This window comes from Colletotrichum navitas (genome assembly GCF_030913465.1).
Source record: "Colletotrichum navitas strain CBS 125086 chromosome Unknown LY79scaffold_25, whole genome shotgun sequence".
Lineage (NCBI taxonomy): Eukaryota > Fungi > Ascomycota > Sordariomycetes > Glomerellales > Glomerellaceae > Colletotrichum > Colletotrichum navitas.
The window spans coordinates 362,121-385,493 of NW_026850571.1; the positions used below are offsets into that span (position 1 = coordinate 362,121).

The 23,373-nt window shown below is 48.3% G+C and overlaps 6 protein-coding genes across 6 annotated transcripts; 3 read left to right on the forward strand and 3 right to left on the reverse strand.

Annotated features, from left to right (window-relative positions):
• Nucleotides 1-640: 640 nt before the first annotated feature.
• Nucleotides 641-4,137, reverse strand: LY79DRAFT_180469 (uncharacterized protein). The gene is made up of 6 exons (XM_060551298.1): nt 3,836-4,137; nt 3,113-3,573; nt 2,550-2,949; nt 2,076-2,485; nt 1,687-2,016; nt 641-1,592 (listed from the first exon to the last, which is right to left on the reverse strand). The coding sequence occupies exons 1-6, from the start codon at nt 4,013-4,015 to the stop codon at nt 953-955; spliced, it is 2,421 nt and encodes an 806-aa protein (XP_060414810.1). The 5' UTR covers nt 4,016-4,137; the 3' UTR covers nt 641-952.
• Nucleotides 4,138-7,140: 3,003 nt separating this feature from the next.
• On the forward strand, nt 7,141-11,902 carry LY79DRAFT_552130 (NACHT and TPR domain-containing protein). The gene is made up of 2 exons (XM_060557695.1): nt 7,141-11,823; nt 11,880-11,902. Exon 1 carries the CDS (start codon nt 7,406-7,408, stop codon nt 11,732-11,734), a length of 4,329 nt encoding a protein of 1,442 aa, XP_060414811.1. The 5' UTR covers nt 7,141-7,405; the 3' UTR covers nt 11,735-11,823; nt 11,880-11,902.
• A 5,108-nt stretch (nt 11,903-17,010) lies between these two features.
• Nucleotides 17,011-18,417, reverse strand: LY79DRAFT_606086 (family 11 glycosyl hydrolase). Its single transcript, XM_060561884.1, has 3 exons — nt 17,951-18,417; nt 17,630-17,864; nt 17,011-17,569 (listed from the first exon to the last, which is right to left on the reverse strand). Exons 1-3 carry the CDS (start codon nt 18,067-18,069, stop codon nt 17,246-17,248), a joined length of 678 nt encoding a protein of 225 aa, XP_060414812.1. The 5' UTR covers nt 18,070-18,417; the 3' UTR covers nt 17,011-17,245.
• Nucleotides 18,395-18,881, forward strand: LY79DRAFT_552137 (uncharacterized protein). Its single transcript, XM_060557696.1, has one exon. The coding sequence runs from the start codon at nt 18,569-18,571 to the stop codon at nt 18,821-18,823; it is 255 nt and encodes an 84-aa protein (XP_060414813.1). The 5' UTR covers nt 18,395-18,568; the 3' UTR covers nt 18,824-18,881.
• Nucleotides 18,882-19,497: 616 nt separating this feature from the next.
• Nucleotides 19,498-21,301, reverse strand: LY79DRAFT_685616 (thioredoxin-like domain-containing protein; the record flags this gene model as incomplete). The annotated part of the gene is made up of 5 exons (XM_060564644.1): nt 19,498-20,305; nt 20,399-20,763; nt 20,827-20,886; nt 21,072-21,158; nt 21,226-21,301. The coding sequence occupies 5 exons, from the start codon at nt 21,299-21,301 to the stop codon at nt 19,919-19,921; spliced, it is 975 nt and encodes a 324-aa protein (XP_060414814.1). The 3' UTR covers nt 19,498-19,918.
• Nucleotides 21,302-22,339: 1,038 nt separating this feature from the next.
• On the forward strand, nt 22,340-23,295 carry LY79DRAFT_606089 (oxidoreductase; the record flags this gene model as incomplete). The annotated part of the gene is made up of 2 exons (XM_060561885.1): nt 22,340-22,533; nt 22,615-23,295. 2 exons carry the CDS (start codon nt 22,340-22,342, stop codon nt 23,177-23,179), a joined length of 759 nt encoding a protein of 252 aa, XP_060414815.1. The 3' UTR covers nt 23,180-23,295.
• Nucleotides 23,296-23,373: the final 78 nt, after the last annotated feature.

The window sequence follows — 23,373 nt, forward strand, 5'->3', positions numbered from 1 at the left end:
TGTGTAACTATGACCTACTGCCCAGACACAGCCCACGCAAGTTGCGCGCCCTTTGGCATCTGCGAGTAGAGAGAAACCGGGGGTTGAGAAAGTATCTGGACATGCCAGCGCACATCCCATGTCCCACTGCCCTTCTATAACCGAATTCCCAAATATAACCATCTTCCATCGCGCGTGACATGAACATACTAACTAGTTACTAACTACTGTTACGAAACCGACCGGCCTTCCGATGCATCCGACATACAGCCCCGAGAACCCGAATCAACATCACGGCCGAGAAACGAAAACAAGATAATACCAAGAGGAGCTTTGGAAGACGCCCGTATCCCTGGAAGTGCCGGTGGCCGCAACCTGTTGCCGTCTTCCCTAGTGCCTTGTCGCTGAACCGAGCATTGAGCGAACCCTCCTGAGCATTGCTGCGGTTCACGCCCCCTTCGGCCGAGCCCCGACGAGTTGCCCTGTGAATCACTTGGGAGGGTGGTAGCCGGACGCAAGAGAAGCATACTGGCGTGTCCATCCGCGACTGGCGTAATGTAACGTGTTGACCCCGGAACAAAAGACGCGAACGGTCACTAACCACGAGCACACGAGACAATCTTTGCCGCAGCGTTTCGGTCTAGTTTCCATTCTATTGAAAATGTGAATATAACTTTTCCTGCCCCCGTCACCACCTCCTAAACCCCGAAGATACCCATGCCTCCCTCTCCCCCACTGATCGAAAAGCATCCCCAGTAACCTCGAGCTCCATCACAGGCCACCGTGTGTGTACTTTCTGTGCCGACCTTGACAAAGTGACCTCTGGAAACCGACGTTGTCAAGTCGGCCTTGATTCTGTAATCCTCCGCTGATAGCGCGCTCTTGGCCCCCCCCCCCTCCCCTTTGCTGAACCAAAAACGTGTTCGACTCCGAGGCGTTCACACCGAATCCCTCGCCTCCGGTTGCCAGCGTCTTAAACATCGCCGTCGGAATTGAGAGCCTCGCTCGAGATCTCCGGCGCCTCCCTCCCCGACGTTATCACCGTGAACTCGTTGAGGATTGCGAGCTCCTCGAACTCGGCCGCGAGACTCTCGACGTGTGCTGCCGTCGGGTTCATCGTCGCGAGGTCGAGGTCGACGACGAATGGCGCCTGCACTTCGTCCGAGCCCCGGTGGTGCTTCGCGTTCTCGTTCGAGTCTTTGATGATCGCCCTCGCCTCCGAAGACGTCAACAGGCCTTGCCGCAGCGCCATCGACAGCAGGCTTCGGACGATTCCCTGCGACAGCCGGAACGGCCTGTGCAGCCTCTGGTAGCCCAGGAAACAGGCGCGCAAGTCGGCCAGCTTCTCCGAGCTTTCGCTGACCTGCGCCAGTTCTCGGAGGGCGGCGTTTGCAAAGTAAAGGAGCGCAGTGCTCCAGAGGAAGCTGTGGGACGCGGAACTGCACTTCTGGAGGTAAGTGATGGTGATCTGGCCCAATTGAGCAGTTGAAGCGAGGCAGATGGCCTCTGGGGACGCCTGCTGGGAAGTAAAGGACTCGAGTCGGACCCGCATCGCGTCGCCATACTGAACCAAAGGGCGGAATAGATCGAGCACAAATGCGTGCAAGTAGATGCTGTTTTTGACCCTGCATTAGCCTGTGTTCTTGTCGACAGCCGGGCTTCCTCCCCACGGCGCATGGCATTCTTGCGACAAGGTAGGCTACTTACTGCAAAAGCAGAACGTGATGCGAGCTGTCTCCGCTTCTCACCATTTCCAGCGGCAGGTTGTCGGCCCATTGCAGATACCGTCTGTACAGCACCTCCATGTACTTGACCATGCTGTGGCCCCCGACTGCCAAAGTGTTGCCATAGTTCATCCATATCATCTCGTGGGCAATCAGGGCCAGTTTACATACGTGTGGAAATGCAGTCCCCATGTAGGCTGGGAAGTGCGGTCCGCCGGGAGACTTTACGTCTTCGGAATCGTCTTCGTCCCCCGGAATCGGCATCCTCGGCGGGTAGGCTATCTTGCATGTCTGGTTTTGCGCGCATCGTGTTCTTCGTAGTCATCACGTCAGCTACCAAGAAGTAGAGCCAAGGAGAGGGGAGGGGGATACGGTATCATCTCTTGGTATCCCCGGGCACCGCAGAGCGGATTTCCTGCAATGCTTTGGACGAATCGAAGAACGTACGTGATGTAGACGAAACCTCCCCAGGCCGTTTGTGCGAGAGATTTCTCCCAGAGAACATCAGAAGCGCCGTCTGGCCACCTCACAGACATAGCCTCGTCTGCAATGCCAAATAATCCTATGCCTTTGGCAAGGTCGATGGCGCGGTCCAAATATCCGGCAGCGTCGGTGGCGCTTCTCGCGTGGCAGGTTGACGACATGCTCAAGTAGAGCAAAGCAGCCACCGTATTGGGAGTCGCCAATCCCATCGCCGTCTCGTGCTCCAAAAGCATTCCCGCCTCGTCGTAGAAGGCATGACTCCAACTCGTCGCCTCCAACTCATACGCCGTGTAAGCCTGCTGTAACCCGCGGTTACGACACGTTAGTCATTTGCGTCTCTCGAGCAGAGAAATTCCATCTCACACAAGCCCAGCTGAGTAAGGAGCTAACGAGGAGCCTGGAGCAGAACCGGGTTCCGCTAGAGACCAGGTCGTTGAGGAAGAGATCGACGTCGAATAGCGCCGTGATTGCATGATCGGTTTCGAGGTATAGAGAAAGGGTTCTCCTGGCTGCCACGATGGGAATCTTTACCCCCGTCCATGCTAGGATGTCCGCATTGAGCAGCCTCTCGTCGCAAAGAGGCGGAAAGTCTGCTGAAGAGGCCTCCCTGCCGCCCGGCTTGCTTTGGGAATTGAAGTTGAGACTGACGCTACTGTCTCTGGAATCCGCCGCCGGCATGATACGAGTCTTGCCTGCGCCTGAAGGCGACTCTATATCCGTAGGGGGGAGAGGCGACGGGGTGTCGGTTGACATTGGCGAACGCCTAGACGGTCACGGTTAAATTCAGTCTCCCGGAACAAGCTTGGATCACGACAACAACCTTGATCATGACCAGGAGCCACCACTAGATGGCTTGGCGGCAAATCATTGGTTTTTTTTTTTTTTTTAATATAAAAAAACGCTTCTTTTCAACAAAACCAACTTACGCCGCAGAAGGTGAATCGAACACGACGCTTGGAGCGATCCTCAAGGTCAAGTCGAAATCCATATTTTGTGGAAGTTCAGTAGGAGCCCAGGGTGAATAGGCAATGGCGTGACGCACCATCAACTCGAACTCGAGGGAAGTCTGGCTAGGAGGAGAAACTGCGTGAAGGAGCCCGTGAAAGGGAACGTCATGGGCGGAATGTAGTTGTCCCCGGAGGGTGTTGACGATGTTTCCAACATCTCGTCCTGCCCGCAATTGCTGAAGGACGTCCCGGGCCTCGTCATCGGGCACAGAACGAAGGAGGTCGAGTAGCTCAGCCGAATATTTCTGGTTCTTTGCCGTGGTCTCGTCAAGTAGTTTCATGCCCGGAGGAATAGAATTCAGGACCGCCTTGGAGATGGTAGCATATTCGCAGACAAGGCCGCGGCGTTTGCAGTGGCTGCAGGGCTGCAGGCCATTGCACTGAGATAGAGTCAGTACCACGAAAGAGGAAGAGCAGAAAGCAACAAAGAAGATGTTGCCTCGTGTAAAGCAGCGGACGTCTTTTTTAGCGGCCTGTATACCCTCCAGCTACCATCCGTGAAGGCTCTCTTAAGTATGTCCACGGAGGATTGGTAAATAGAGTTGCCGGAGGCAAATGTTGAAACCTCAACCCACAACCAACAAACGCACCATGGCAAAAGACTCGGGTTCTAAGAGCAAAAGTTGAGGCACGAGAACATACCCCTATCTTCTTCTCGCGGCAGCTGTTGCATGCTTTAGTAGTCGCCCGGCGCTTTCGCTTGGAGCCCTCTTGACCGCCAGAGCCCCCGAAGGCAGCCTCACCATTGTCGTCGGCGAAATATGTCGTGGAAGTAGTCGGAGGACCTGGAAGGATGTTTCTGTACTTGCGTTCTGGTTGCATGGGCTGCTGAGGTTCGAGATGGGAGCGTCTCGAGGCCGGGAAGGTGTTGTAAACTTGCCGGCGGATCGATCGAGGGAGTAATAAGGGAAGTTGACAAGGGTAGGAGAAAACGACTTCATACTAGAAGTCCGTGATCTACCGATGGTACTTATCTGCAATAGTGTGTGTGAAGGCGTCAGATACGGAAGCGCAACAATGGGAAGAGCTTCAACCGCCGAGACTCTCAGTACGAATACCGCCTCACGCTATACACCGGGTCTGTAAAATAAGTGGAGGGTGAAGGCATTGTGCTGTGTTGGTGGCAGCAAGGGGGACCAAGCGGACACAAGTACCTGAGCACCAGTTTCTCTTGCTGATGGCGGCCTGACGCGGTACTCGAGAATGTCCCACACTGTGTTCCTTAGCTGCGTCCGCAAAGTTCCCACAATGGGTTTAGATGACATGCATGTGCGCCTTTGCCTCGCTTCGATACACATACAGGGTGGTAGGGGAAAGTTTTATGGCCCTAGTGATGTAAATCGCCACACAGTTTCTAAGCATTCTTATAGAAATCTAGGTATAGTGGTGGTGATAGGTAAATGCGTAATAGCTAGATAACGTTGACAGCTAGCGGACTGGAGGGGGGGGGGGGGGTATTTGACAGGGGCGATAAAACTTCTGCCTGGTACCATAGTATGTTGGACGTAAGAATACGGTTAGCAGCGGTAAACGTCTTTTCCTCCCTCGAAATATGGCAGGGTCTGTGGCATGGCTTTCACATAGGCTTCTCAACTAGCCTTTCCGGGGACAGCTTGTCGAGGCAGGTTTCCCAACCTCCCAGGATCGCGCCCTGGCGGCGGCAGCTGGTCGACTTGCATATAGAAAAGCACGAGGTTTTCATCGAGAAAACGAATATCGTCCATGATATTTGACATTCGTTACAGGAAAGATGGACGGTCGTGCTTGGGCCACGTTATCATCTTTTTGATAGTGCAGGGTCAGTCTTCACCCTACGCAAAACCGCGAGAGTCCCAGGCGACTTGTGACAGATGGCCAGGTTTACGACGCGTTACTCGCCTCACCACCCCTGAGGAGTCAGGGAGACAGACCACAGCATAAATAGAGCACTCCAGACGTCGGGCTTCCCGCTCGGCTTTGTCGGTCATTGGTTATAACTTATGTGTTTCTTGGAGTGGCAAAGTAGGACGGCCAACATACGGAATCGGCCAGGATTTGCCTGCGGCAAGCAGGGGCGAGCTTTGAACAGTAGTCGATCTGGATTTCCCTCGTCTCAGATGACGAGTGGATTTCGGGATGACTGCAAAGTACACGTTTTCTCCCCAAGGACCTGGGTGCCAGCTAAGGACAGTTCTGTGTTTCAATGCACCTCGAGGGACCCGCAAGCCAATTGGTATTCCGCAAGAGCAGCATACTCTCCACAACGTCCTTGTTGCCAGGGCCAAAGCGCAACGCGGATACAAGACCTCGAGGGCTTTAGTGAAATTTCGACATACTTAGGACGCGGGACTACCGTGGTCCCTGAAAGTGAGAAAATGTGAGCGTCGAGTCCGAGGTAATTTACGTCATTTGCCTCAATGCCAAACTTTCCTTACGGCCGGGGATGCTACAAAGAGGGCGGAGGACGAGCCAGGGCCAAATCGGAGGGGGCAAAGAACAAAAAAAAAAAAAAAAAGAAGAAGAAGAAGGAGAACACGAACAGACATGGAAAAGGGGCAAGGGGATTGAAGTGAATGACCTTGAAGAGGATTGGTTATCACAAGGATAGCCAAGTGGCTCGGGGTGACAGGCGTCATCGTCGAAGGAAGCAACAGCAGGCGAACTTTGAGGAAAGGTTTGGGGGGGTTTTCAATCCCCCCTCGCAAAGATCCTCCCGCTTCTCCAGTCTAAAAGTACGTGTATATTAGCGGACGGGGAAACACCCTCAAACGGTGTAGTCATTCAACATGATTGGATCACTGAAGTCACTCAGTGCTCGGGGGAGAGTCCGGCTCCATACCGTAGCTGATTGGCTGTAGGGGGATCTCGGATCTCGGAGCTGGGAGTCTCTTTGTTCCGCGATTACATCATCAGCATTGAACCCCCCCCCCCCCCATGATGACTAAGCAATACTTACACCGTATCCAACAGATTTGCATATCGCACAGACCACCCACGAGGCTTATCTTGGAAGGCGGTCAGCCAGCCTAGCCAGCCACTCACTCACCTAACCCTAACCCTTGCTACCTACCTTGCTGCTGACGTTGACTAACCCCTGCATTTGCCGCTTCTGAATCCCTATTTCTGCCAGCCCGCTAGCCCCTATCTAGTAGCCTATAGTCAGTGCAGTGTACAAATCTGCTGAGAGGATACGGTATCTTTAACATTAACCAAAGCGGTATCCGTACATACATGACTGAGAGTCTCTTTGCTCCGTGACCGCCCTGATGACTAAGCAGTACTTCTATCTACATGGGTACGGATACCTGTGAGCCTATTGGGAGCCTTCTACGGTATCTATAACATCAACTAAAGCGGTACGTACATGACTGAGTCCGATCACCACCCCCTCCTCACCCCGCCATGCGTGAATTCTGCCTCCCTAGACACACTACCTACGTATGTCTATCTGTATATGTCTATCTGTATATGTCTATCTGTATATGTCTATCTGTATATGTCTATCTGTATATGTCTATCTGTATATGTCCACACAGGTAGTATCTTGGGAGTAATCAATTTGTACTCATTTCACCTCTAATGAAACTCTAGCAAGGAAAGTAGGTATGTAAATCCAACGCCACAGCGTCACTCTGGATACTTTGTCAGCCTTGCGGCCCGCCTCGTAGAGAAACAACGCAATTGTATAATGTCTCAGTGTTAGCGGCCTTCTGGCATTCCATGGCGGCCTTTTATCGTGATTCGATGTGACAATCACCCTCCACAGACCGGCGTTTCGGTCATGGTTGGGGGCCCATATAGAATCCTACGCTGCCTCCAATGAGTTGACACGCTGGCCTAGGCAGGGCTGTCACGCGGCGAGCGCCATTTGACCTGCATTCACCGCCTTCCTTCGCCCGACTTGGCTTGGCCTTCTCGCCTCAGACTGATTGGCCTCGCTGCTGCCTAAGCCATCTTCATTGCCACACCGTACCTATCTGATATCTGGCCCAAGTCTCACCAAATGTGACCCTTCGGCAACTCCCGCACGCCTCCCGTTGCTTAGGCCTACTTCCGGCCCCCGGAATCTGGGGATTACGCTACATTACGCTACTCTCGGCTTGTCTACGGTATTCGGGTCTTCCTTTTGCCCAATCCGATCTAGGCCTAGCATTCGGCCGCTGCATAGAGCAGAGCATCGTGCTGACAAGTACCTTATTCCCCACCCGGCTTCTGCTCCGCCATCCTCGCATCATGGACAACGAGAAGGCGCAACTGTTGCGCTCAGATAGCATACAGCGCCAGTTTGCTGCGATCCTCGCTGATGCCCAGAAGCAGTATGCTAGCTCTACTGGCCTTGACCTCAAAGACTACATGAACCCGCCCATGAGGTCGACCGAGGACCTCTTGAACGTCGTCAACTCTCAGAATGAACAGTTTCTTAGTTTCCGAGAGAAACGACAGACCCTGTTTCAGGTCCTCTCTACCGCGTGCAAACCGCTCGAGGTCGTCGGCGAGGCGTTGGCAGGGGCGTCGGAAGATATCTTCCCCCCTGGCCAGACCATCTTCGCCGCCGTCATGTATTTGATCAACGCCGCCAAGGATGTCTCGGCCTGCTACGACTCCATCATCGACCTCTTCGACCAGATGCAAGACTTCACAGTTAGGCTAAAGTTTTATGTCTCTCAAACAATGTCCAACGAACTCCATGACAAGATTGTCAAAATTCTAGTCACCATATTCGAGATCTTTGTCCTGGCAGCCCACGAGGTCCGGAGGGGGCGTCTCAAGTCGTACTTTAAGCGTCTGTTTGGCGCTGAGAGCAAAGTGCCTGACGCCATGAAGAAGCTGGCTTCTCTGACCGAGGGCGAAGAGCGGCTCGTCATTGCGGAGACCAGCGCTGGCGTGAAGCGCTCCCTCTCAAATCAAGAGAGACTACTCGAGATGATGTCAAGAGTAGATGTCAACGTTCAGACCTTGCGTACAGAAACTCGGGTACCCCAAACAAGGGAACAAGCCCTCTCGTCTAACCGAGACAAACTCAAGGGTATTTTACAGCCCTCTGTCTACCCACAAGACACCTATCTTGCACTCAACAGGACAAGGACACGAGGGACCTGTGACTGGATTCTTGAGGACCCCTCCCTGAAAGACTGGCTGGCTGGTAGCATCCGCTTCCTCTGGATATCAGGAAATCCCGGGACAGGAAAGTCCTATCTGACCTCTCGTCTCGTTTCGTGGGGCCAAGACTTGCTCAATAAGCAGGAAACCAACAATATGATGGGCTACTTTTTCTTCCGCCAAAACAACCCGCAATCCCGCTCCATGACGCAAGCGCTTAGAGACATCGCCTATCAGATCAGCGAGCAAGATGTTTTCTATGGCAAGCAGCTCGTACGCGAGGTCTCCACAAGTGACGACATCAAGACTATCCCCAGCGCGTTTAGGAAGTTGCTTGTTGAGCCCTGCTTGCCCGACAAATGGAAGAGGCACATCTACGTGTTAATGGATGGCTTAGACGAGGCCGACCCACGGGAAGTGAGGGAGTTTCTGTCGTTGCTGGACGATCTCAATCAACAGCCCGCGCACGGAACACGAGTACAACTTGCCTTGATTGGGCGGTCGACCCTCTCGGACGATATCATGGACTCTCTCGGTAACGATTCAACAGGTGGCCAGCAACTTCGCACTTTGCATGTAACACCCGATCGCAACAGCTCAGACATTGTGTCTTACATTATCGAGGGTGTCAACTCCGCACGAGTCTTGAGAGGTTCCACCGAAGACTTTAAGAAAAGCGTTATCGAGATTATGACGAAACAAGTGGACGGTCTCTTCATCTTGGCCAAGTTCATGCTCGCCGAACTCAACAGGATACGGCATCCAAGGAGAATCATCGAGAGCTTGAAATCCTACCCCAAAGAGATCAATGGCATGCTGACCAAGGCTGTGCTGGGTTTCAGTTCGTCCCTCACTCAAGAAGAGGCAGATGATTTGAACGAGATTCTGCGTTGGGTCTCGGTAGCGGAAATGGGTCTCACACTTGAGCAAATCGAGTCTGTCTTGACGCTCAAGATGGGAGATGCCCCGTTTCGGCTCGAGGAGTCTCTGAGGGGGCAGTTCTCCTGCTTCTTCACTCTCGAGCGTGAAGACGGACTGTCGACAGCCGATCTTGCTGACCGACACGAACTTCACCGCCGGCTCATATCCCTCGGACTGGACCCGAACAAAAGGACCAGTCCCGACTTCTTGGACGTGGAGAGAGATATCGAATACTTCTCGAATAAACGCACGACCTATGTCAACTTCTTCCATGCCTCGGTCAAGGAGTTCTTCCGAGAAGATGCGTCGACAAACCTGAGGGCAGATGCGGAACATCCTTCTATCGGGTTCAAGCTTGCCGACGCAAGGTTGCACGTCCTCAAAACCTGTTTGCGCATCTTTACCGACCCTAAATACTTCGCTCTTGGCGAGGAGGGCCTGTCGCTGCAGCGTTACGCCGCTTGGTATTGGCAGGAGCATTTGGAGGATGTCGACACCACGTCTCTTTCTGCAGCCGAGAAGGCCGACATCGGCAGTCGCCTCTACACCATGCTGACCGACCCCACGATCCTCCTGACGTGGACAAACCTATTTGAGGAGAGTTTGGATATCTGGACCGATCATAACATCCAAGTCGTCTCTCGGTGGCTCAAAGACCCGGATGTTACAAGCGCTTTGTCTGCCGAGCAAAAGGTCTGGGTCGCGGCAGCATCATCAAACCCAGCCCGCCTGCTTGAGCCTATGGGAAGAACCTTCTCCAAGGCATGGCTCGTAGAAGGGTTTGGGATGTATATGCCGACACTATTCTGTTTTGGTGTCGTGCAATCTCTGCCTCTGATGGAGGACGGCGCAAAATGGTCTGATTCTGAGTATCACTGGCAGGACGTGCCCCTGGAGACCAGAATACAACAGGCAGCTGAGTGGGCGAATCATACCAAAACCGGCCACTGGTATCGGAGAGTTGGCAGTACTCTGCTGAACTTAGGAAAGCACATGAAGGCGCTGGAATACTTTGAAAAGGCCCTCGCTGAGGACTCTAATATTGTAGAGAGCTGCGGTCGAATGGGCTTGTGTCACTTTCTGAATGGCAACTACGAGAAGGCTCTCAAGCTTCATCTCATGTGCGAGGTTGTTGAGCAGGATCGTATGGCAAAGGGTCACTACAAGACGGATTGGGAGCTCAAGGGCGCGAAATGGCGACTTTACAAGAACCAAGCTCAAATTGCCGAGTGTTACAATCGCATGAAGAGGGTCGAGAGCTCTTTGGCGTACTGTCGTAAAGCGATGAGAAACGCCTACGAAGCCCCCGACTTTGAGCCGGAAGTGGCTTACATGAGGGTTCTGACTGAGAACAACCGAGTGACGGAGATGATGAGTCTATTCGAGGAGCTAGACGGTCGATACACCGAAAGGGGTAACTCCCGATTCGTGCTGTTTCTATTGACTCAAATCCCCGACCAATCCATCAAGGAGTGGTTCCCACACGCAGCCGCTCGAACGGGTAAGACAGGCGTCCTCGCAGACCGCTACGTGAGCGGCATCGAATCCGCACACGACGCCCAAGACTCCTGGAAAGAGTTCTACCTGCGAAACGCTTTGGGAAATGTCTACATGGCGGCGCAAGAATACGACGACGCAATTTCCATTCAGCAAAGCATCTGCTTCGTCGAGTACAAGGCGAGAGGCAGCTTGGCCGTGCGAGTCGAGTACATCGCCTCCTTCAAACAACTTGCCAGTGCGTACGCCCTTAAAGCGCTCGAGGTAGACCAAGTGCTGCGATCCGAAGCCGTAGAGCCATGGGTCAGGAAGCTTGAACAGCTCATGGAGCAGCAACGCAAGTATCAGAACAGAAATGTACCGCTGCACATGGCTGGCTTCGACTCGAATGAGGCTGCGGTCTTCCTGATCCTTCTCTACCGTTTACGGAATAGGGAAGCTGAATCACGCCAGCTTCTAAGTGGCATCGTATCCGACTGCCTCGAGCTTCTGGAGGACGATGAGCCGCAGAACGACGAGATCAGCATCCGCCACCTCCAGCGTACGCTCATCGCCGCCGGTGACAGGGTGAACGCTCAAGCTCTGTGGCAATCAACACGGATGCCGCCTCTACACGCCAATCTCTCTGGTCACTTAACCACCGAGAGAAGGTCCAGCTCGCCGCGAATCGGAGGATTGTCTCCCAGGAGACGCGGCAAGCAAATCAGCCTTACCAAAGTCTTTTCAGAAGGCGATCCCCTTTCATGCAATCACTGTCTGAGGAGGTTCGAGCCATCCGACAAGTTCGTTGTGTGCTGGTATTGCATCGACTTGAAGTTTTGTCTGCCCTGCCTCGCAGCCGTCAGGAGCCAGAACTTCACGCCAGGGCATACATCCGCCTGCAAACCCAGCCATGACTGGCTTGTCGTACCACCTTTGTCGAAAGATCTGCAACCGGGAGAGATTCTAGTTGATGGTCAGACCCAAATGCTGTCTGATTGGAAATCGGCATTGCGGCAAAAGTGGGTGCAATCAAAGTCTGTTACAGGTCTTGGGATCATTTGAAAATCACTGTCAGTGGTCGGGGCTATTTTATGAACGAGGATGAAACATAGCTTATGCTGACATCTCGGCATGGTGTCAGTAGTTACCCTCTGTGTGTGTTGAATGAGTAATGAACTGATGTGTAACCATACCCTAGAACCCATACCCGACAGCGCACTCTAAGCGATTCAAGGCTCCGTTTGAGCGGGATTCGGTTGTTGATGGACCAATGTACTGGGTGAAAGCTACCCCATATGAATAACGAAATGCCATTTACAGTACGGATCAAAGAAGAGAAATGTCACAGGATATAAGCTACAATTACAGCACTGTAATTATGGTTCTACTTTTGTGCCTTATTCTTATTCGTCACAGTTATGAGCCTAGCTCTGCTAAACCTTACCTTTGTGCTAGAATGGTTTGAGTGTGCTCTAAGGAGGCTTTATTGTAGTGCACACTATAGTATAGGTTTGATTCCTATTCGCCCTTAATAGATTCTAGTCTCTGCAGTTGTTATGTAATTAATTAGTGCTACCTAGACTTTAGTAACATATACCTAACTAGAAGGTTCTTAAAGCGTATTAGATACGTACTGCTAGGATACGTACGCAGGTATAAATCTAGGGTGTGTGTTACAGGATATAAGCTACAATCTACAATTGCAGCACTACAATTGTGGTTCTACTTTAGTGCCTTATTCTGATTCGTCACAAGAAAGTTGTGACATTAGGACTATCCCTTCTACCCGGGGGCAACTTAGTCAGCGCTGTGAGCTAAATACCCCCTCCTCACGGAGGGGGCAAAAAAATGGGGTTGCCACTAGGAAAATGGGGTTGCCACTTGTCCCAACCTAGTCCTACTTTTTATTACATTCTCACTAAAAACAAGTAATTATTTAGACACATTATTAACAGATATTAACAGTAACTAAACTACTTACCCTACTTTAACCCTTTAATATACTTTACTAATATAATAAGAATATAACTACTACTAAAAAGGCAGCTAAAATACTATATATTACCTATTAATAGGTAACCTACTAATAGGTAGGTAAGCTAGTAACTAATATACCCTCTATATACTAGGCTGCTTAGGATTATAGTGTATCTTATATAGTAATTTAGAAGCACCTCTAGGCCCTTTAGGAAGGCTATAACCTCTACGTTAGCCTAGATAAGCCTAGCTAGCCCTAGTCGCTTACAGAGGCTAAAGATATAGCTCTTAGCGCCTTTGTTATATAGCTTTATAAATCTAGCTTTTTAGCCCTACTACTCTAGGTTAAAAAAATAGCTAACTACCTCTATAGTATCTAGGGTTAACTACTAGTCTCTAAGTACTTTATCTAGAGCTAGCTTACTAACTATCTAAAGCTCTAGAAAAAAGGCACTATTAAACTAGTTAAGTTATACTAGAAGGAGGCTAAGTTAGACTTAGCCCTAATAGAGGACTTCTTTACCTAGTACTAGGCTACCCTCTATAAGTATAATATTAGCCTATCTAAGATATAGAACACTAATAAATCTAGGTGCTAGATTAGCTACCTTAGTAGCTAGCTATATATAATTATCCTTAAGTAGCTACTAAAATATAACTACTTACCTAAAGTTATAAATCTAGCTAATTAAGAGTTATATACCTTAGTTAAGTCTAGTAATATATCTAGTAATATTATCTTAGTATATATAATTTTTAAAATATAGCTAGTTACTATTTAAGTAGATTACTAAGTTTAAGAAGGTATTTACTTTATATATTTACTAACTAGCTTCTTTAACTAAGAGATTATAATAGACTATATATAGTACTTTAATATAGAGTTATATATAAAGTTAGTAAAGTATTACTAGATAAGCTACTTTTTTAAGGACTATTTTAGTGTTAATATATATAGTTATAATACTTATAATTTATATTTATTTAATAGTTAACTAAGTAAATAAAAAGTAAAGTATTATAACTATTAAAATACTATAGAAAAGTTAAAGTAGCTATATTACTTTCTTCTCTTTAATAGATTTATAGGCTATATAAGTCTAAAGCTTATAGAATATTATATTAACTTTAATATTATCTTTACTTTTTTTTTACTTTATATAATATACTTTCTTTAACTAATAAATATAGAAGTCTTTTAATACTTTAAGAAGGCCTAATAGATAGTGCTCTATAAGTATATATAAGAAGGTAACCTTATATTTATAAGAGGTAACTTTATTACTACCTTTAATACTATAGTTAAAAAGGCCTTTACTACTACCTATATTATAAAAGGTTTTAAGAAGGTAAGTATATAGCCTATATATAATAATATTATACTTAGCTAACTAGTTAAAAGGATATAATAAAGTAATAAAGATATACTATTATATTTTATTTATTATTTACTATATAATAACTACTTTAATAAGGTAATCTTTACTACTAACTATATAAAAGAGAAATATAGTAGTATATAGAGTAGTCCTTTAAAGAGAGGATTTAAAGTAGTAAAGTAAGTAATTTATAAGGGATCTTTTACCTATAAGTACTAGTAGTAATACCTTAAGGACTAAAATACTAGACTAGAAATATAGTAATAGAAAAGCTAGTGCTAATAAGCTATTAAACTATAATACTCCTTTATAACTAGTGTTACTATTATAAATATAAAGAAGGTATATAATAAGTAAGTTATAAAGGTAATATAAGTAGAAATATAGTACTAATAAGTAGTAGTAAAAAAAATAGTCTATAAGTAAGAAAAAGAAGTCTAGTAGTAATATAGTACTACTAAATATTAAGAGGTAGATAAATAAATAAAGTAACTAACCTTTAAATAGTAGCTAGTCTATACTAAAGAAAATTAACTATATATCCTATTTAACCCTTTAGATCTATAGTAGTATAATAATAATACTAAAAGTAAAAAGAAATTTACTATTAACCTTAACCTAGCTCTTTTACTATAGTATATACTTAACTAATTTAAGTATATAGTAAGACCTCTTAGTTAAGGTAATATTAATTAGGCATTAGCTAATATAGCTATAGAGGTAGTAAGGCTAGAATTTAACCCTAAGATCTTTATAGATATTAATAACCTTATTAATAAAGACATTAATTTAGTTATATTAAGTAAAGAATTAGTTAGTATACCTAGGAGTAATAATAATAATAATAGTTATATATTATTACTATTACTACTAATAATACTAATAGTTAGCCTTTTAATATTATAAGGTCTTTTATAATATAAGTTATAATATTATACTATAAAGGATAAGATAAATAGCTAAAAGGCTACAGGGGTTATACTATAAAATTACCTATTTATACCCTTATTAATATAAATAAAAAAGGACTAGTAATATATAGTAGATAATAATAAAAGTAATACCTATATTATAGTAGTAATATAAATTTATAGTTATTATATAAAAAAAGAAAAAAAGGTACTATTATAAAGCCCTTAATTAGGGCTATTAATTAATACTACTCTTGTTATTATATAACGTTGTAGGCGTTACTGCTTTAAGAAATAAAAAGTTGACTATACTATATAACGTACGCAAAAGTAAGGGTATTTGTGATGGGGGTTGGCAACCCCTTTTTTGGAGTGGCAACCCCATTTTTTCGCCCCCTCCGTGAGGAGGGGGTGTTTAGCTTTGACGAAGGCTGACTAACACCCTCGGGTAAGTTCTAGTCAGAGTTTCCGGCGTTAAAAATATGATTACGTCTTCGATTTTGATTATTCTTTACTGACTTTATGTATGCTCTATGACTGAGCTGCCAACGCCCCAAGGATAGAGTTTGACTAGAATTCTATGGCTAAACCTTATTGGGGGAAGAAGTGTTTAATACTCAGACCTCTATCACGAAGGTAAAAGAGCCAGCCCTTCGTTATCGTTCTTGCTTGAAACGCCAGCGTTGACATTGTCTCCGAGATTGCGCGGTTCTTTGAACGAGAACCAACGAGTTGCATATCAACACTTGTGTCCAAGCGTACCCTTGCAAGCGTTTTTGGTGGCTTACGTTTTGGCGGCAACAAACGGTGCTCAAGATCTTGAAAGTACTATCGTCCCTTTGTAGCGCTGTACGTTATAATTGCGCCCTTGTCACCAAATTCACCTGATGCATTTTTCTTGCATCGGACCCTGGAACAGGCAGGGATACTGACCGGTAACTTATTTTCCTTTCGGTAGCAAGTCGCCGAAGCGCCCCACCAAAACTTGAGATAATATTCCGACTTTTGAGTTTGAGATGGTCATTTCTGAGTTGTCCGGCACTCCATGTCGGTTTGCCGCGCTTAGATAATGGAGTGTGCAGAGTCTTCATCCATTGCATCAAGCATCTATCTACCCTGGTTTCCAGTACCCAAAACAATAAAAAAACATTCAACTTCTCCACTCAGCGGAGCGTTTGCTAACCACTGGCATAATACGTACCTTTCAAGTTCACGTGGGGCTAGTCCAATCGGCTTTGAACGGTAAGCTTCTCGGAAAGCAGAGCGCTGAGTCTCTCAACGCGGAACATTGGCTCTCCATCCGCTCAGCATTGTCTCAGTCTACAGAGCCCGCACTTTAGAAGTAGGCAACTGCCAGGTTTTTCGAAGAAGGGTAATTTCGCGCTTACGGTTACCATAACCCCCTTTGTTCTCCTGTGTCGAGTATTTGGCACGATATCCGTAATGCATTTCCTTCGTTTTTGTGTTGTCGTGCACCTGTGCGGGCCTATGAGGGTCCGACTTGACTACTTTTCTCCATCACCACGACTCGGATGAAGACGTTAGGGTACAGCTTGATGATAACACAACTTCCTTGGCTGCCGATACCATCAGGTGGTTTTCTGGCTTCAAAGGTAACAGTGTTTTGAGGTGCAAGCGAGTGGCAAGAACATGAGGTTAGCGCCGCAGCTATTTGTGGTCAAACGTAATCCGAAGCATGGCCGCCTGCCCAAGGTAGGTGGGCAATACCAGGACTAACGGCCCGGGGCAATATAGCCTCTGTTGAGCCAGCAGTATCGCATTGATAGACCGCTTGGCATCGAACTTGATCGCGCGCCAAGCTGCACGCCAAGCTGTATAACCTGCAAGCAGTTATGAACGCGAAGCTTATTTCGAGCAAGTCAGATCTGTCATCTTTGCTCGAGGTTTAGCCAGGTCGATCCCCCATGCCTTGTACTGTTCTGCGAGTTTTGAACTACTGTGTAGGCCATGTCTTCATATGCGGGTTGCGTACAACACTTTGTAGAGGAGGTTTAAACAGCGTGTGGAGGACGTGCCAGCACCTGAATGGTGATGACATCGTCGAACGTGTTATGTATGTACAGAAGTATGAATGCTATGTATATCAACTTGATCTCAAGGCGGATCAAGCGCGGGGGGTGAAAAAGTTTTGTACTAAAAATTGCAGGGTCAATCCTTCCAGCCCGAACCCCACACCGGTAATACGATCACCCAGCGATCATCCCCGCCAGCTTTGGGTGGTAATAATTCAGGTTGACCAACCATCAAACCGTGCGTTCGTCTGACATCGAAATAGGATTGCTCGCTTAGGAGACGGTGATGCTGGCGGAGCCGGCGGACTTGTAGCCCTCAGTGGCCATGATCATGTAGTCGTGGGTGCCGAGGTTCATGCCGGCATTCTTCCAAGCATCGAAGAACGTCTGGGTGTTGACACTGCCGGAGCTGCGCTTGTTCTCGCGGACGGCCCAGTACTGCTGGAAGGTCTTGGTGCCGTCGATGGAGGGAGCATTGACACGGGTGGCCTGGTAGAGCTTGTAGACGGAGCCGTCGGCGGTGACCTGGCCCTTGAGGGTACCAGCGCTGCCGGGGTTGTAGCTGCCGTGGTTCTCGACAATGTAGTACTCAATAAGCTGGGACGAATGACATTAGTACGGTGGAATGCGAGCGCGTTGTGCAGAGCGTAGACTTACAGGGTTTCTGGTCCAGCCGTAGACAGTCAGGTAGGCGTTTCCGTTGTTAACGGGAGCAAAGCTGCCGGAGTACTTGATAGTCCTGGCACCACCAGTCCTCCAGCCCTTTCCGCCGACGAAGTTACCGCCGGACTGCCACTGGACGCTGTAAGAGCCGCCAGCACCGTTTGTGTATGTGACGGGGGAGGCGCCATCGGTCCACCAGCTGTAGTAGTAGCCGTTGTTGGTTCCAGTGCTACATACATCGGATTAGCCACGCAGGTTCTTTAATTCTTTCCCTTGCCACCAGCTTTAGTCGTAGGCACACGGGGTAATGTTTACCTGGAGGGAGTAGACGCGCGCTTGATGAGGTCGGTGGTAATGGGCGGCTCAGCAGCAGGGGCGGCAAGAGCACCAACGGCCGCCAAGGTGGCAGTGAAGAGAGAAGTGAACGAACGCATTTTGATTTGGTCTGAAGAGCAGCGAAATAAATGTATAGGGTATGTAGCTGGAATGGAACAAGGTTGCCTGATGGATCGAGAGCGATAGACCAGAATTCTCGGATGTAGGGCGAACGATCCTGTACTTTATAGCTCAAGTCCACCAAACGCTTCTTCCCATCTTGTCCGGATCCTATCGCTTCTCTACCTAGACTAGACGATGTGGTTCTGCCATGGGGCTGCCTCACCTAGAACAATGGCCTCGACTGGGCCGAAATCAGGTCGACCCACGTTGGGGCGGTATTTTGGCAAGGAGAGAGGCGTGGTACGAGCTGTACGACGCTTTCGGATGATGATTTCTTGTGGTTCTCTTTTCTGGAAGGTCGGCGGCTCACGGAGAATGACAATGGTGACCGGGTGAGCAAATGAGTAGCTGAGGAGGTCCGTAGTTCCGCCAATGAAGGATATGTCAAGGGGCGGGATCTAGACTCGAATTGCGCACCCGCGGTGTAGGGTGTAAATGAAGCTTTCTGGTACAATCCTTGCAAGCTTGTGTGTGCACTCCGCATCGTGCGTCAGGGGCTGCATCGACGGTACCGCGCCGGGCAAGTCAAAACCGCTGGTTGAACACGCAGTTGACATGCCAAGCCACTCCATATGGGCTTTTTCAGATCGCATCAATATATTTCCCACACGGGCGGCCGGTATGGTGATCCCGGGACCCGACAAACAACCCTCTACATCGTTTATACATAACAATATTCCGTTGGAATAAGCAAAGGGGCGGGAGTTAGAACATTGTGTTTAGTGATAGAGAAACTGTGTGTGTGACCGGGGTGTGTGTGTAATGTGATCATCTACAGACGCGGCCCGCTGACGGTCTAATGGCGCTTAGACCGCAGTATATCCCATATAGGGCTAGCGTGGGGGGTTAAAGCTATCCCAGCTAATCCGGAATAATTAATGATCTGCTTTGTTGTGAATTAGCCGTCGGCTAAAGGACCTTGGAAAGGAGATCGCTACCAGCCGGCCGAGAGGAACCGAACGGAGCCTTCGCATTTTGGTTTGTCAGCTCCAATTTTCGGAAAGAAATGAACCGACGTCATCAAGGAGCTGTATCTCAGCTCTTGCAATACTCATATATATTAAGGGGTAACCAATTCCGGGTTGTTCGTACGTCATGGACCTTTCCCAATCTTCTCAACTCCCATCTGGCCCAGCGTCGAGGTCCGGCAATGTCGTAAAGGTGGAATACCCTTTCGTAGCCGCCTGCTATGAGCTCTTGGCATTCATGCCGGTGAGTCGCCCGGCTTGTCCGTTCGTGGGCATTTCTTTTTATGTTAGGCAAACAGCTTAGCGAAGGAGCTTGATTAAAGGGAAAGACTTTCAAACACCGACACGTGTATGTACGTTATACCTATCGTGTCAAGCATCAGGCAAGATACTTATAATGTGTGTCTATGAGACCCTACGAGGGACCTCCTCGGCTACGCATCTCAGCATGTGTGTATGATCAATGATTGCCTACTTCGATATTACGCTTCCAGATCGGCTCAACCCGTTCAATGTCGTCACCATTAGCACCGCCACATGATCCTACATCTATTCAGTCAAGATTGCGTGCCAAGGAACCAAATACATTAATACCGCGTTTGATGCGCGGTGTGCCTGCCCAGCTTTGATCGGGCTCAAAAGGGCGCAATGTCAAGGATCTCCACATCCGCCAGTCTCCCGAGTCCTTAATAATATTAAATAACGTTGTTTTCACTCTGGTGTGGGTTCCACTTGCGTGTACCCTTTAAATCAACGCCTTAACTACTGATTACAATTATGAAAATGTTCTCTCTTTTCAAATCCAAGCAAAGTCGCTTCAGAGCTCATCATGAGTTGCCACCTCCTCGCTACTCGTGTCCACGTTCAAATCCTTGTCTTTTGTGCCTATCTCAACAGGATCCCAGAGCGAGGGGCTGGTATTGCCATCCTTGAAGGACCGAACAAAGTTCTCAACCATGCTGGGAGTGATGTAGTCATTTTTCTCCGAGGGAAACACGAGGCCTCTGCTATTGTCCTGTAAGGCTATTGCGGGAAAATCCCACTTCAGACCTATGTTCGCCGGAACTTCCGGGAAGGCCACGGGGTCGATGGTGACAAACTCAAGGTCCTTGATGCGTTTCCTAACCGTTTCTCGCAGACTTGACGCAAACCTCTCGCGGTCGTCGGGGTGAGAACTGAAGTAGTACAGAACGTTTCCTGTGCCCTGCATTCCGACCCGATTGTGTTAGCATATACAAATCATGCAGTTACTCGGATCAACGATCCGTCGATGACAGGACCAGCTGTAGCTACGCACCTCTGTAAAGTATTTTTTGTTCTCTCGCGTCATTTCTGGAACCAGGCGACTGGTGCATATCTCAAAAAAGCCCTTCAACGAACTGAAGTCATCAACAAGGTTCTGAGTTGACCTTTGTACCTCGTCCGGACTATTGTAGCATTCGAGAGTGGACGCCCCGTCTTGTTCCTTTGCCGGGACGACACCAAAAGAGTAACGGTCTCTAAACGCCGTTGCTAAATCGTGGAAGCGCTTATAGAGGCCTTTACCCGCGTCTGCGTTCGTCAGGTGAAGGATGAACACGTAATCGTCGGTCGAGCTGAAATCGGTAACATTTTCTGCCCCAAGACCGGAGACTGCAGGTCGAAGAGAGCGCTTCACGAATGCTTTTATTCTGCACCAACATCAGTTTCTTCTTGCGGAGACTCGTTGCGGTATAGACGACTAACTTGCTGGCGAGTCGAGGCCCTCTGTAATGTTCATACACTTGACCCCCGGAGCGATACAATCTGATTGCCGGGAAAGACCGCACGTCTTGTTTTTCGCAGAACTCCGCCTCAGTGTTACAGTCAATGCTTATATGGGAACCACCTGCGTCGGCTACTGTGGGCCATTCTGTGTCGAGTAGCTGGCTCTGGGCACTGGCTATTCGTCAATGACTTGTTTACAACGAACGCATGCGGCAATCACTTACTTCTCTGACTGGTGGCCTCCATCCATTTAGTCGTACTTTTAACCATGTCAAGGTATAGGACTAATGAAGGGAAACTTACTCCGATAACTGCGCAATCAAACGTTAGAGATTGTACGGATGATCTCCAAGAGGACGTCCTAGCCAAGTCACTTACAAGCGACAAGTGTGTAATCTTGATTGTTCAGAAGCTCTTGGAGCTCTGTCCCACGAACATGGTTCCAACACCACATAGGGACAGAAAACAGTCCGAGAAGAACAATCCGAATCCAGAGACTCATGATGATAATAGCGCCTCACTTCGAATTTTGAACGTGTCTGGCAAAATATACGTTCACTGCTACGACAAGTGGCAGCCAGGCTTTAAACTGCTGGAAGTGATCGAAGTACGGAATGTCAGCACCAAGCTGGAGATTTCCCTTCTTAATGCGTATATCTGGAGAGTATTGTACTACCCCTGATTAGAGGGGTTGACGGCGGCCCAATTGCCAATCGATAAGTGGCCAGACAGCGTATGCCTGCCTGCACGATTGTGTATTAGTGCCAGAAATACGCGATGTTACACGTAGGTTGCATCAACCATCCCACAAATATGCACGTGGATGCTTAGAGGAGTCGGGGACTTCCTCCGTGGCTTTGAAGAGATACTGTGGAGGTTGGCTCCGTGCTAGATTGGGATGGCTTCTTGACCATCTCTGAGCGTTTCTTTCCTCATGCGCCCTAGTAAAAGCCGTTGTAATACAATCATTAGCTGTCAACACATATATTCACCGGGTCGTCGAAGAGTATGAACTAGCTCTAGTTTTCTTTTGTATTCTTGCTATATCTTCTATCAATTACAGCGGAGTACTCCTCTAGCAAGGCTCAGATCTCACACCGCATCCATATTCTTTTCTTTCCACTAGTTAGTAACTGGATTGTTACACTGCCCCGAGTCCTATGTGCCGCTTCAATGTTCTTTTTGTATACGTCCTTCTCCTCATTGGTGGCTTCAACAGGGCTGTATCAGTTAGATGGTGAGGGGTTCCATTGATGGCGTTGAATGTTTGTGGCCATGCCCCAATTGGAACAGGCGCCAAGAAGCGGATATTGGACGTCCGGGTAAATGAAAGGGATGATATTGCCGCAGGTCGTCACGGGTCTTCAATGTTTTTGAGGGTAGAACATACTTCGTACTGCGCAAGGACAAGTATTTCAATGCTTCCGCGTTTTGACAAATGGTTTCTTTTATGAAGCGATGAAGCGAAGGTGGCTGCAAAATCCATCAAGCCATGCGGTTGAGCCTATTTGCAGCAGTTTTCGCCTTTAGAGCCGCTGCATACGGCTCCAGCAGCGACGATGATCTTAATGATTATGTTTGTGAACATTCCAATTACAAGATTCACTTGTTTTCCCATTCTCCTCTGGTTATCTACATCAATGACTTTGTGACGCCGTTCGAGAGCCGTCATCTTCAGAAAGTCACGTAAGTATCGATGCAACCCGCAGCATTTCCTTCAAACATTGGAAAGAGAGCGCAACGGGATCGGCGCTGACTCTGTTATAGAAACGGCACATTTGCTCGTTCCAATGTTAGCTCTCACGAGGGCGATGTAGTTTCGTCCCATCGTACGTCGCATTCGACAACGGTGACGCCAGATGCGGTAACACAGTGCATCCAAGAACGTGCTCGGCAATTCCAGGGCCTAGATATGCCGCAAACATATCTCGAGCCGATACAGTTGGTCAAATACGGACTGGGTCAGCAGTACCACTCCCACATGGATTGGTTCCCGGGCGACCTTGGCCAACACAGATCGGTGGCCGAAGGGGGAAACCGTGTGAGCAGCTTTTTCACTTACATCAAGGCTAGCGATGATATCGTTGGAGGCGGGACAAACTTCCCACGCCTTCAGGCGCCTGCTGGAAAGCAGTGGTGCAAGATTCTGGCATGCGACGAACCATGGGAGGCAGGAGTCACGTTCCGGCCTGTGGAGGGCAATGCAATTTTCTGGACAAATCTGCTCGACGGCGGAGAAGGTGATGAAAGGGTGTTGCATGCTGGTCTTCCGGTAGAGAGAGGAGAAAAGCTCGGCATGAATATATGGACAAGACAAGGGCCATTCATGTAGTTGAGAGTTCGCGAGATTCGGTCCATGTACATCAGCAAGGTATTGTATGTTCGTCTTTATGAGCCAAAGACACGCAATAGAAGAGCAAGCTCACAACTCTCGGATGAGGATGGGGCAATACTTGCAGACCCGGAATATCGCACTAGAGAACTGGGTAGCTTCTCGATGACCAGACTGGGAAGAACAGAAAGACT

What these genes read in the sequence shown, in the direction of transcription:
- LY79DRAFT_180469 (XM_060551298.1), bottom strand. Translation starts at nt 4,015, where the DNA reads ATGCAACCAGAACGCAAGTACAGAAACATCCTTCCAGGTCCTCCGACT. An exon ending in GCCGCGAGAAGAAGATAGGG is followed by an intron (nt 3,574 to 3,835) that starts GTATGTTCTCGT and finishes ACTCTATCTCAG; the next exon opens with TGCAATGGCCTGCAGCCCTG. An exon ending in CATCACGTTCTGCTTTTGCA is followed by an intron (nt 1,593 to 1,686) that starts GTAAGTAGCCTA and finishes GGTCAAAAACAG; the next exon opens with CATCTACTTGCACGCATTTG.
- LY79DRAFT_552130 (XM_060557695.1), top strand. Translation starts at nt 7,406, where the DNA reads ATGGACAACGAGAAGGCGCAACTGTTGCGCTCAGATAGCATACAGCGC.
- LY79DRAFT_606086 (XM_060561884.1), bottom strand. Translation starts at nt 18,069, where the DNA reads ATGCGTTCGTTCACTTCTCTCTTCACTGCCACCTTGGCGGCCGTTGGT. An exon ending in CGCGCGTCTACTCCCTCCAG is followed by an intron (nt 17,865 to 17,950) that starts GTAAACATTACC and finishes CGATGTATGTAG; the next exon opens with CACTGGAACCAACAACGGCT. An exon ending in ACGGCTGGACCAGAAACCCT is followed by an intron (nt 17,570 to 17,629) that starts GTAAGTCTACGC and finishes CATTCGTCCCAG; the next exon opens with CTTATTGAGTACTACATTGT.
- LY79DRAFT_552137 (XM_060557696.1), top strand. Translation starts at nt 18,569, where the DNA reads ATGAAGCTTTCTGGTACAATCCTTGCAAGCTTGTGTGTGCACTCCGCA.